Source organism: Prionailurus viverrinus, chromosome A1 (genome assembly GCF_022837055.1).
Source record: "Prionailurus viverrinus isolate Anna chromosome A1, UM_Priviv_1.0, whole genome shotgun sequence".
Lineage (NCBI taxonomy): Eukaryota > Metazoa > Chordata > Mammalia > Carnivora > Felidae > Prionailurus > Prionailurus viverrinus.
Genome location: NC_062561.1, coordinates 136,600,892 through 136,613,729, shown reverse-complemented (window position 1 = coordinate 136,613,729; position 12,838 = coordinate 136,600,892). Strand labels below are relative to the sequence as shown.

Sequence of the window (12,838 nt, the reverse complement as noted above, 5' to 3'; positions counted from 1 at the left end):
TTGGGGTTGCACATCTTGCAGATGGGTAGACTAATCTTACTTCTCTCTTTAGGAGGTAGAAATTTTAAAAACTGAACTTGAGGCGTCTCAGAGACAACTTGAGGGTAAAGAAGAAGCACTGAAAATTCTTCAAAGCATGGTAAGAAGTTATTTTTAAATTTTTAGGTAGTATGATTTTATCTTTTAAAACAAAAGCATCTGTGCTTAAAATAGCTTTTTTGAAGGCGTAGATTTTTTAAAAACTTTTACTGAGGTGAAATTTATGTACCATAAATTTCACTTGTTTTCAGCATACAATTTATCCTTACTGGAGTTGGATAACCATCTCTAATTAGACTAACCAGTCTAATTCTAGAACATTTCCCCAGTATTCCCCAGAAGGAACCTCTAATCCATTAGCAGTCCCTCCCCATTCCCATCCCCAACCTTAGACAACCAGTCATCTTACTGTCTTTTGGATTTGTCTTTTCTATTTCATATGAATGGAACGATACGACATGTGTCTGGATTCTTTTAGTTAACATGTTTTTGAGGCTCCTGCATGGTGTAGCATGTGTCAGTACTTTCTTCCTTTTTATTGCCTAATAATATTCCATTGTGTAGATATACCACATTTTGTGTATCCATTCACCAGTTAATGGGCACTTACATTGTTTCCTCTTTGGGGCTGTTATGAGTAACACTGCTCTATTTGTTCACGTACCAGTCTTTGTGTGGAAAGTTCATTCATTCATTCACTCTATTCATCAGGATAGCCGAGCAAAGATCTGCTGACTTTTGAACTATCAAATTCTCCATAAAAGGTGGTCTCTGTGGAAATTTTCTGGTTTTCTACTGTCTTAGAATAAAAATGTGAACCTTACTGTGCATAAAGGAGTGATGAAAAATTTAATGTATACTGGTATGATTTTTATTTTTCTTAGGCAATATTTGGCAAAGCCACAAGTCATACTCAAGTGATGCTTCAAAAAACTATGGAACAAAAGAGATCCTTGGAGAAGGTATTTGCCACTTTTAGTGTAGACTTGTTCAAACTACCAAGCTTTCAAATAGCATTTCCTTTAAAAACCACAAGACTAATGGATGTCTGTTTGTTGTGCTTTTTTATACAGTCCCGTCCCTTTTGGAACTTACAATCCAAAACATATTGTTACATGGGCAAACAATTAAGATTTCTTTTATTTCCTCATTTTAAGGTAGTAGGAAGCTTGACACTTACTATAAATTTTCTTTTCTTTTGCTCCTTCTCTGCTTGCTTGGCAGAGCCTGCCTCTTTCTGACCACCTCATTGTCATGAAAATAGTAGTAAGGAGTCACCTTGGAAGGTCTTGTTCTGTTCCTCCTGAACCCTCCCTCGATGGGAGTGTCCTGGGCTCACACTCCCAGGAATGGATTTTGTTTCTGGGTCTGTATAGGTTGGGGGTAGGGGTGATGAGGAATCTAGGTTCTGAGAAGCAAATTTTGAAGCTAAACAATGTGAAATTTTTCTCATAGTAAGTAAGCTTTGGCAAAGCTCTTCTTGAGTGCTAAAGAGGCATGTTGTATGTGTTTTTAAATGTCATAAACTCTTTTTGAGTAATTAGTTTCTCTTTAACCTATTTGTTAAATGATTAAATGATTTATTTCAGCTATTTACAATGTCCTGAAATGATTTATTTGTAGTAATTTTCCATGAAAAGTCCTATTTTCTTTCTATAGGAAATAAATGCCTTGCAATGGGAAATAGAATTTGATCAGAATAGATTTAAAAATATAGAAGAATCATGGACCCAAAAATATGACAGGTTTGTATATTTTTATTCTGTACTTTTTCTTTGGAAATTTCTAAAGTGTGTATAATTTATTTACTTACATTTTTATTGTTTTAATATTTAAATAATCTCTAATCCCAATGTGGAGCTTGAACTCATGACCACAAGATCAAGAGTTACATGCTCTTTCGACGGAGCCAGCCAGGCACCCCATAAAGTGTGTATAATTTAAATGTAGCTTAGGCTTTCTTTTCTCCTTCTCTGAGCTAACTGTGAATATTATAAAATTCTTACTGCTTATCCACTTCACTGTTCCATATTTTTCTGTTAGTATTATCTTTTTATATAATATAAATAAACTATATTTTATTGGGCTTAATGCCCACAGTAGGGTTTGAACTCACAACCCTGAGGTCAAGAGTTGCATGCACTCACTACCAACTGAGCCAGCCAGCCGGGTTCCCCTATAAACTGTATTTTAAAAAGCAATGTAAGGGGCACCTCGGTGGCTCATTCTGTTAAGCGTCCAACCCTTGATTGTGGCTTAGGTCATGATCTCACTGTTTGGGAGTTTGAGCCCCACATCAGGCTCTACACTGTGAGACTGGAGATCCCGCTGCTTGGAATTCCTCCCCTCCCCGCCCCCCACATCCACCCCTGCTCTGCTATTCTGCTCAAGCTTGCACGCGTTCTCTCTCACAAAATAAACTTAAAGAAAAAAAAAACTTTAGGGGCGCCTGTGTGGCTCAGTCAGTTAAGCATCTGACTTCGACTCAGGTCACGATCTCACATTTCATGAGTTCAAGCCCCGCATTGGGCTTTCTACTGTCAGCCCAGAGTCCACTTTGGATCCTTTGTCCGCCTCTCTCTACCCCTCTTCCGCTTGCACGGGCGTGCTCTCCCTCTCAAAATTAAATAAACATTAAAAATAAAAAGGGGCACCTGGGTGGCTCAGCCAGTTAGTTAGGTGCACAACTTCTGCTCAGGTCATGATCTTGCAGTTTGTGGGTTCAAGCCCCACATCAGGCTCTATGCTGACAGCTCAGGGCCTGGAGCCTGGTTTGGATTCTGTGTCTCCCTCTCTCTCTGTTCCTCCCCCACTCATACTCTGTCTCTCTCTCTCAAAAATAAATGTTAAAAATAAAAATAAAAAAATTTCCATTTGCAACTACGTGGATGGAACTGGAGGGTATTAAGCTAAGTGAAATTAGTCAAAGACAAATATCATATGACTTCACTCATATGAGGACTTTTAGAGACAAAACAGATGAACCTAAGGGAAGGGAAACAAAAATAATATAAAAACAGGGAGGGGGACAAAACAGAAGAGACTCATAAATACAGAGAACAAACAGAGGGTTACTGGAGGGGGGATGGGCTAAATGGGTAAGGGGCATTAAGGAATCTACTCCTGAAATCATTGTTGCACTATATGCTAACTAATTTGGGTATAAATTAAAAAAAAATAAAATTAAAAAAAATGCTAGGCAATAAAATAAAAAATAAAATAAATTAAATAAAATATAAAAAAAACTTGGGTGCCTGGGTGTCGGTTAAGTGACCAACTTCAGCTCAGCTCATGATCTCATGGTTTGTGAATTTGAGCCCCATGTTGGGCTCTGTGCCTGGAGCCTGCTTCAGATTCTGTCTCCCCCTCTCTCTGTCCCTCTACAGCTCACATTCTGTCTCTGTCTCTCAAAAAAAATGAATAAATGTTAAAAAAAATTTAAAAATAAATTAAAAAATAAAAAAACTCTAGGGCACCTGGATGGCTCGGTTGTTAAGCATCTGACTTTGGCTCAGGTCATGATCTCCTGGTTGGTGGGTTTGAGTCCCACATTAGGTGAGTTCTACCTTTCTGTCTCTGTCATTCCTTGTGCCCCTCACTTATTTGCTCCCTCTCTCTCTCTCCCTCTTAAAAACAACAACAACAACAACAACAACAAATTTTAGGGGTGCCTGGGTGGCTCAGTTGGTTAAGCATCTGACTCTTGGATTTGGCTAAGGTCATAATCTCACGGTTCATGGGTTCGAGCCCTGCCTGTGTCAGGCCCTCTCCTGATAGCATGGAGCCTGCTTGGGATCTCTCTCTCCCTTTATATCTGCCCCTCCCCAGCTTGCTCTCTCTTTCTCTCTCAAAAAATAAACATAAAAAAATAAAAAGCAATGTAAGAGCCATGTTTTCCAAGTTATTTTATCATTGGCATTTGTTTTTCATATATCTTTTAAGCAATTTTTATTAGTATGAATTTATTTAGTAACTTTATTTTTTAATTTTTTAAAATCTTTATTTTTGAGAGAGAGAGCAACAGAGCATGAGCAGGGGAGGAACAGAGAGAGAAGGAGACACAGAATCATAAATAGGCCCCAGGCTCTGAGCTGGTAGCACAGAGCCCGACGCAGGGCTCGAACCCACGAGCTGCAAGATCACAACCCGAGCCAAAGTCAGACGCTTAACTGACTGAGCCACAGGCGCCTCTATTTAGTAACTTTAAATTATAACATACACATATTATAAAGTCAGTCACTGATAAACTGATTTGGTATCTGGGATTATAGATGGCTTTAATACCTAATTTTTAATTTATTATTAACTTTTAGTCTGAGATAACTGAACATGTATAGAAAAGTTGCAAGAATAGTACAAAGAAATCCTGTATATCTTCAAGATTCTCCAAAGTAGAACTCTTTACCACATTTGCTTTAACATTCTGTCTTCTTTATAGTTACATATGTGGATACAGATGGATATCTGAGCCATTTAAGAGTAAGTTGCATATAAGGCCTCATTATTCTAAATACTTCAGTTTGTGTTTTTTAAAAAGGGACATACTCGGGCGCTTGGGTAGCTCAGTCGTTTAAGCGTCTGACTCTTGTTGTCAGGTGGGGTCATGACCTCCCAGTTCGTGAGTTTGAGTCCTTTGTCGGGCTCTGTGCTGACTGCTGGGAGCCTGCTTGAGATCCTCTCTCTCCATCTCTCTCTGCCCTTTCCCTGCCCATGTTCTCTCTCTCAAAATAACTTAAAGAAATAAATAAAAATTAAAAGGGACATAACTCTGTCATAACCATAGTAAAATGATCAAAATTAAGACATTAACCTAACACTCTATTTTTTTAAAGTTTATTTGAGAGAGACAGAGAGAGTGAGGGAGGGGCAGAGAGAGAGAGAGAGGGAGAGAGAGAGAGAGAGAGAGAGAGAGAGAGAGAATCCCAAGTAGGCTCTGTGCTGCCAGCACAGAGCCTGATGGAGGGGTCTGAATCCACAAAGCCCTGAGATCATGACCTGAGCTGAAACCAAGAGTCAGAGGTTCAACTGACTGAGCCACTCAGGTGCCTCCTAATATTCTTGTTTAACCTACAGCCCTTATTTAGATTTGCTAATTATCCTAGTAATACATACCCTTATATCAAAAGAAAAAAAATTCCTGTGTTCTAGGATCCAGTCCAGAATCACGCATTGCATTTGGTTGTCATATCTAAACTTCCGTCCCCTTTAATCTGAAACAGCTATGAGGAGTAAGGGAGGGCGAAGGAAGGGGAAAACATCTGGAACATTTATCAGTGCTTCTTTGTCCTTGACATTTTTTGAGGAGGACAGGGTGGTTATAGAATATACTACATTGGAGATGTCTGGTGTTTCTGAATTCGATTCAGGTTATGCATTTGGGGCACTATTACTACTGAAACAATGTGTTATTAGTGCATCATATCAGGGAGCCTGCAATGTGGATTTGTCCCGTTCCTCGCATGTGAATATTGACTATTTGGTTAAGGGGTGGTATCTGCCCTCATTTTCCACTATAAAGCCATTATTTTCCCCCTTCTGGTTAGTAAGCATCTTGTGGGGAGATGCTGTGAGATTATGTGATTTATCGGATTTTCACCCACTAGTTTTACATCCACTGCTTATTCTGCCTGAAGCAGTCATTACTATGACGGTTTCTGTTAATCCTTCTATATTCATTTGCTGGCATTTTAAGAGCTTTTTTCCTCCCCCATTTGTTTATACCAAAATGGATTCATGAATTCTTGCATTATTCAATGGGTTACTATCATAATTTCTTTTTTGCATACAGTTTTCCAACTTCAGTCAATGGGAGCCCCTTCAAGCTGGCTCCTGTGGCTTTATGACACCTCCCTGTTATTGTTGGAGCACTTTCTTGCTTTCTGGTACAAGAGGTAATAGGCCACTATGCTTACAATATTGGCATCTTTCCAAGGATTCCTGGTTCCTTTTAGCGGGGAATGGTGTTTAGAAATCAAGATCTTAGTGCTAGGTGTGCTTATGGCTACTGGAAGTCATTGCTAAGAGGTCCTCTGAGAGGACGACTGGAAATGCACACGCACACACTGACATATACATCTACCTCTTCATCGCTCTCTGTTCAGAACCCTTGAGTTCACACCCATATCTTCAACTGCAACCCACCACCCCAGGGTGCATTTGAGCCTTGCTCATTTCCATATTTGTAACTTCCAGTGAGAAACCTGGCTCTTTTCACCCAACGTTTACTTATTTGTTGTGATAGAATATGCAGAAAGTAGCTTTAGAATTGCTAATACACACCATTGCAAAATCAAACCTACTAACTAGAGTTCAATATTTGTTTGCAGTTTTGTTTCTCGCCTGAGAGGATCCAGTCAAAACAAGTGTTCAAAACTGACTTTAGTTTTTTTTCTCTTTCTGTGGTTATACAATTCATTTAAGTTCATTTGTTTTTATCTATATTCTGTTTTAGAGTTGTTTCGTCATCCTTGTTGATTTATTTACTCGTCTGATCTATTTTTGATCTTATAAAACACTGACATGCTTCCAAAAGTCAGAACTATTCTGAGGTATACTCAGAGATGTCATTCTCCCCCCAGGGCCCCTACCCCATTCCCAACCTGCCATCTTTCCTTCCCCTCACTATCTATATAGATAACCAGTTACTGTTTTCTGATTTATCATTCCTCTGTTTCTGTTTGCACAAATTGGCAGATATGTTTGTTTTCTTATTTCTCCTTCTTTCTTACACCAAAGAACAGCTGACTGTACATATTCTTTTGCACTGTTTTTCCTTTTTAACAATACATCCAGGAAACCACTCCATTGTGTGGATGTGCCATAGTGTACTCAACTATTCTCCCATATATAGGCACTTAGATTGTTTCCAGTATCTTGCGGTTGTAAACAGTGCTGCAGTAAACAGCTTTGAAATATGTATTTTTGTGTTGTTGGGAGATGTACTTCTGATGTAAATTCTTAGAATTGCTGGGTCAAAAGTTCAATTCATATGTAGATTTATTAGATGTTATCAAATTCTTGTCTGTAAGGTTTGTACCACTTTGCATTCCTACTAGCAATGCATAAAAGTGCCTCCTCAGAAAGTCACAAATCTTAATTTATGCCAATTTAATAGTGTTGTCTTAGTTTTTGTATTTTGTTTTCGTGGCACAGAATCCAGAAAATTCTGATTCAAACACCCAGATTTGCACCTGTCAGTAGACTGCCTTTTAGGATATTCTTCAATTAAGCAGAACTAGCAAAAGAGGTTTTATTATGAAGTCTGCACAAAAAGAGAGTGAACCAGACAGCAAAGCATGAGCAGGAGAGGGGCAGAGAGAGAGGGAGAGAATCCCAAGCAGGCTCAGCACTGCCTGCGCAGAACCTGATGCAGGGCCCAATCTCAAGAACTGTGAGATCATGACCTGAGCCGAAATCACGAGTCAGACACTCAGCTGAACCACCTAGGCGCCCCTAAATTTTTATTTTAAGTAGGTTCCACACCAAATGTGAGGCTTGAACTCATGACCCTGAGATCAAGAGTCGCATGCTCTACTGAGCCAGCAGCCCCCCTCCTTATTATTTTTTATTTTTTAATTTGAGATACTTCTGATTCTTTCTCAGATGAGTATACAGAAGGGTTAAGAGTATGTCCAGAATTTTACCACGCTCTAAATTGTTTTTGTTTTGTGACACATATAAGTTCTAGCTTGTTTTGAAGTAGGAAAAATTTTATCTGGGTTTTTGTTTTGTGATTATGGGATACAAATATTCTCATTCAACAATGAAATGTTAGGGGTGCCTGGGTGGCTCAGTCGGTTGAGCGTCCGACTTCAGCTCAGGTCATGATCTCAGTCCATGAGTTCGAGCCCTGCGTCGGGCTCTGTGCTGACAGCTCAGAGCCTGGAGCCTGCTTCGGATTCTGTGTCTCCCTCTCTCTCTGCCCCTCCCCTGCTCATGCTCTGTCTCTCCCTGTCTCAAAAATAAATAAAAACATCAAAAAATTTAAAACAACAAAAACAATGAAATGTTAATGTTTTAGTTATTTGGAGGGTACTTTTTTTCCAGGCTAAACTGTGAAAATGCAGTCCTCAAGGAAACTCTGAATGTGAAAACAGAAGAAATTAAAATGCTGAAGTCGGAAAATGCACGTAAGTGAAGAGCATTATTTTGATGATTGCTTAAGAATATGTTAAAATATCAGTTTTAGTGTCCTATGTTAAGAACATACGTATCAATAGACAAAGTGCTATTATTTAGAAGTAACGTACTTCCAAGAAATGCATCATTATGGTTTTTTTAATGAAAAAATTTTAAGATGAAATTCACATATCAAAATTAACCATTCAAAAGTAAATAATTCATAACACTCACAATGTTGCGCAATTATCTAGTTCCAAAAGATTTTCATCACTCCAAAGTAAAACCCTGTATCCAGTAAGCATTTCTCCCCATTCTCCCGTTATCCTTTTGTTTTTCTACTCAGTGTAAAACAAAATGGCAGAGCACCTCATATTTGAGAAACCTAAGTACATGTTTTTGGGGGGGACATTAGTAGGAATGTATTCTAATCGTATTAAGGCTAATACTAGCACTCTTGCTTTTTCAAGATACTGACTACAGACTTGAAAGTTTTTACCTATATGTGTGTACACACACACCCCTTATGTAATAAGTCACCTTATGACAAAAGTTAATAAAAGAATATTAAGGTATCTTAAGAATATATTTCTTAAGTTTATTGATTTATTTTGAGAGAGAGAGAGAGAGAGTGAGTGAGTGAGTGAATCCCAGGCAGGCTCTGCAATGTCAGTGCACACCCCAAGGTGGGACTTGATCCCACGAACCATGAGATCATGACCTGAGCTGAAGTCGTACGCTTAACCGAGTGAGCCACCCAGGCGCCTCCAAGATGTTTTAAGAATATTAAGATGGCATCAACTTTTTATATAATTTTAAGAGATGTGTTGTTTTTTCCTTCTTAGCAGAAACTGTTTTAAAGTAGTGGCTTGAAGGAGACAAAGTTCTAAATCAGGTCATGGGCCTGAGAGGGGCACTTTCTGTAGTCTAGTAAGTGAATAGTGGCAGAGCTCCTGGGTGGGAACTGCACAGAGAAAATGGTGCTTCTCCATACCTGTGATTAGAGCAGATGGGAGATTTCACCTGTGTTAGGTTAGTTCAGGAAAGCAGCAGCCTATAACCACATCCACTCCCTCTCTACCACCTCACTCTGCAAGAAGTCGGGGAGAAGTCACGATTTTCTGTTCCAGGATATAGTAGGACCGCTCTTGTTAAAAATGGTTGAGAACTTGTGAAAACTCATAATAGAAGTCTAATAGAGTTTGGATAGCTGGTCCATTTGACATTAATGCATGAGATCTCACTATCTGGTGGTCTCAAGATCTAGCAAGTGCAAATAATTTGCATTTGTATGTTCTTTGAAAATCCTACAAATTTTCTTTGAGCAAATGAAGACCAGACTTTGGACACTTCCACATTAAATACAGTAACATTTCATGTAATGTTAAGTATCTGTTATCTCGTTTGATACCCAGTATTTTATCAGATTTTCTGGCTGTGCAGTTCTGGTAGGCAATGTCTACATATGCACTGCTTGTAAGAAGTGAGTGTATGATGTTGGTGTAACCAGTAGCTTAGGTGAGGCTGGAGTCAAGACTGCATAACTAACACTCTCTTCTTTGGCCCTTCCTAGTTTTAAATCGACAGTATTTGGAGGCCCTCGCCATGCTGGAGATCAAACAGCAGATGGCAGCTCAGGAACACAAGTGCCGTGATAAATGTGGTTTTACAGAGGTTTCAGGTCTTGAGGTAGGTAGGTAGGTATGAAAGATGAACAAGAGGGAGATTTTCTACTTTCCTTTTCCCCGTCACCGTCTGTGACATGTTCTAGAATAGCACTATACTTAGCAATTTGAGGCTGAGGGTAAGAGAGGCCCATTGGTTTCCCCAGGACAGTTCCTCAACCTTACTGGTACCATGCATTACATTCTGGTACACTAGGACATGTGCTGGCCACTTCCTGCCCCATTTCTTATTTTTATAGTTTTAGCATAAGCTGTGTTAGCTGTGTCTCACATGACACAATCACAAGTATTTTTTTAGAAATGGAGGGATGATTATTTTCCTGACATATTAAAATTCATTCATCATTTTTAAGCATGCACCTCTCCCTGGCGGGAGCTGGCAGGAGTAAATGCTGGGCAGCCAGGCTAAGCTCATTCACAAATCGACAAGGTAGATTTTAATATTACTTCAAGTTCCTGGCAGGGATTCAGATCATAGAAACTGGTGCCAATTTAGAAGTTTTGGAAAAAGAAAAGAAGGTAGAACTCCTTTATGGATTTGTTCCAAGTAGTAACATTCTTTCTTCATTTGTGGTTGGATCCTGAAATCTGCCTGTCAATTTTCTTCTATTTTTGTTTCTCTTTCCAATTTCTTTGAATTGCATGCTCGAATATAAATGTGCATGTGTGTAAGTGCCCTTGCGTTTGTGTGCAGCTAGGTAGTGCGACCCTCAGTAATGGGAGTAATGTTTTCGGGTTTAAAGCTTGCTGTCCTCGGAGCCTGCCTTTGCCATGGTCCCGGAGGAAGTCCCTGTGCTTGTGCCAAAATGGCGGCATCGGCTCGGAAAATGCTTCTTAAGCTCAAACAGGAGGTAAGTACCATATTATCAAAACACTAAAAGCTTTTTTTTTCTCTATTAATAGAAGGGAAATATCTGCAATAATTAGCTTCCTTTTAGTAGTCACTGGCTGTGGAACTTAGGCTTACTTTTATGTGATAGAATTAACATACAAACTCGATTTTATTTACATGGTTCCAAAATACAAATAGTATTTGGCATGATACTATGGCAACATAAAGTTGTTTGCCTAAGTTTATAGTTAATATTTCCTAAGTTTATGTTTCTTTTCTCTATAAATGGTCTCCAAATTACTCTATTTATAATTAGAGGAAAAAGCACATGCTTAAAATCACTAGGATCCACAACACTGATAAATGGGGAGATTAACATGAAGCTTAGCAGAAAAACAGCAAGGTACACTGAAGGGACCTTTGTACCAGCCAGACCTAGGTTTGAGTCATAGCTCTAGTATTTTCTACGTGTGTGGGTTTGGACACATATGTTAAAACAGAGAATAATAACTAGTTGTTGGGCTGTTTTGCGGAAATAGAAGAGGCAGACATTTAATGTTTAGCACTGCACCATGCAGGTGCTGGCACTTAAATGACAGCTGCCATTATAGTTAATTATAATAACAAATACAAACATGGACCATAATTTAAAAAATATTTTACCTTTATTGAAGGTATGGAATTTCAAGTCTTCAGACATAGGAAAAATAACAGCTAAAAATTAGCAGTTCATTAAGACAAGCATAAGATTACAAAGATCAGTCAGGGTCAGTTATGGCACGTATCTAAAAGGTGACATTCATAATTATTTTCAGTGATACTGTCTAGACTGGCCCAAGGCAGAATGGAAATGCAGCCTTTGGCATCCTCCCTTCTTACTTGTTGGGCAGGACACACACAAGGCCTTTCTGTGGTAATGAGGTAAGGTCCAAGAAGTGGATTAACAAGGAATGATCGGGCACCAGGAAGGAAATTTCTGGTAATCTAGTTCAGAGTGGGCAGCTACTGTAGAGGGGAATCAGCAAGTACTAATTAGTTTAAGCACATGAAATAGATCAGACTGACAGATACATGCTAGGCAGGAGACTACATTTGCTAATGTTACTCAGCATTCAGGCAAGAATTGTTCTAGTTTTGCATATGACACCTGTCAAACTTTCTTTCAAAACTAGTTGGGACTTTTGCAGAAGAGTAAAGAAGAAGCTTACATAATGGCAGATGCATTCAGAATTGCATTTGAGCAACAATTAATGAGGAAAAATGACCAGGCACTAAGATTGACACAAATGGATAAAATGTGTAAAAAAGCAACAAAATGGATAAATTGGAAGCACCTTAAGGAGGATGGTAAATATGAATTATAATGGCAATAATCAGGTACAATTTTAGTTGTTTTTGATTATAATCAAAGTTGACTATGCACCGTTAAATGAAAGGAGAATATAATTAAAGTATCACAGTTGTGATTTATTACAAAATTTAGCAACTATGGGAAGAAAGGGGGTCACTGGACGTTACATATGCAGAAGAAATATTGGGATCACCAAAACCATAAAACAGTAGAATCTTTTCTACTACTCAACTATCTTATTTAAGCTACTTAAAAAAAAATTGTTCACTTATTTTGAGAGTGTGTGTGCACACTAGTTAGGGAGGGAGGCAGAGAGAAAGAGGGAGAGGGATAATCCCCAGCAGGCTCCAAGCTGTCAGCACAGAGCCGGACACAAGGCTCAATCTCAAGAATAGTGAGATCATGACCTGAGCTGAAATCATGAGTCAGATGCCATGGGGTGCCTGGGTGGTTCAGTCTGTTAAGTGCTGACTTTGGTCATGACCTCACTGTTCATGGGTTTGAGCCCTGTGTTGGGCTCTGTGCTGACAGCTCGAAGGCTGGAGCCTGCCTCAGATTCTGTGTCTCCCTCTCTCTCAGCCCCTCCCCTGCTCGTGTTCTGTCTCTCTCTCAAAGATAATTAAAAAAAAAAAAAAAAAAAAAAAAAAAAGACCTTTAACTGACTGAGCCACCCAGGTGCCCCTCAACTATCTCATTTAAATAAGAACATGTTTAGTGGGGAAAGTTTATGAGTGCTAGGTGATTAAAGGGAAACTGCCTAGACGTCATAATGAAAATAGTGAAACTCGGGTGTCTGGGTAGCTCAGTCAGTTA

At 39.0% G+C, this 12,838-nt stretch overlaps 2 protein-coding genes across 7 annotated transcripts in view; one reads left to right on the top strand and one right to left on the bottom strand.

Moving 5' to 3' along the window:
* The window catches only part of CDK7 (cyclin dependent kinase 7), a 62,176-nt gene that overhangs the window by 3,884 nt on the left and 45,454 nt on the right, over nucleotides 1-12,838 (bottom strand). The window lies entirely within an intron of this gene.
* CCDC125 (coiled-coil domain containing 125) overlaps nucleotides 1-12,838 on the top strand; it is a 30,884-nt gene that overhangs the window by 12,021 nt on the left and 6,025 nt on the right. For all 3 annotated transcript variants that reach the window (XM_047879226.1, XM_047879235.1, XM_047879242.1), the window contains exons 4-10: nucleotides 53-139; nucleotides 924-1,001; nucleotides 1,699-1,784; nucleotides 8,086-8,168; nucleotides 9,731-9,846; nucleotides 10,586-10,693; nucleotides 11,847-12,021. In XM_047879226.1, the coding sequence (XP_047735182.1) occupies nucleotides 53-139; nucleotides 924-1,001; nucleotides 1,699-1,784; nucleotides 8,086-8,168; nucleotides 9,731-9,846; nucleotides 10,586-10,693; nucleotides 11,847-12,021 (733 nt within the window). The remainder of the gene's footprint in view (nucleotides 1-52; nucleotides 140-923; nucleotides 1,002-1,698; nucleotides 1,785-8,085; nucleotides 8,169-9,730; nucleotides 9,847-10,585; nucleotides 10,694-11,846; nucleotides 12,022-12,838) is intronic.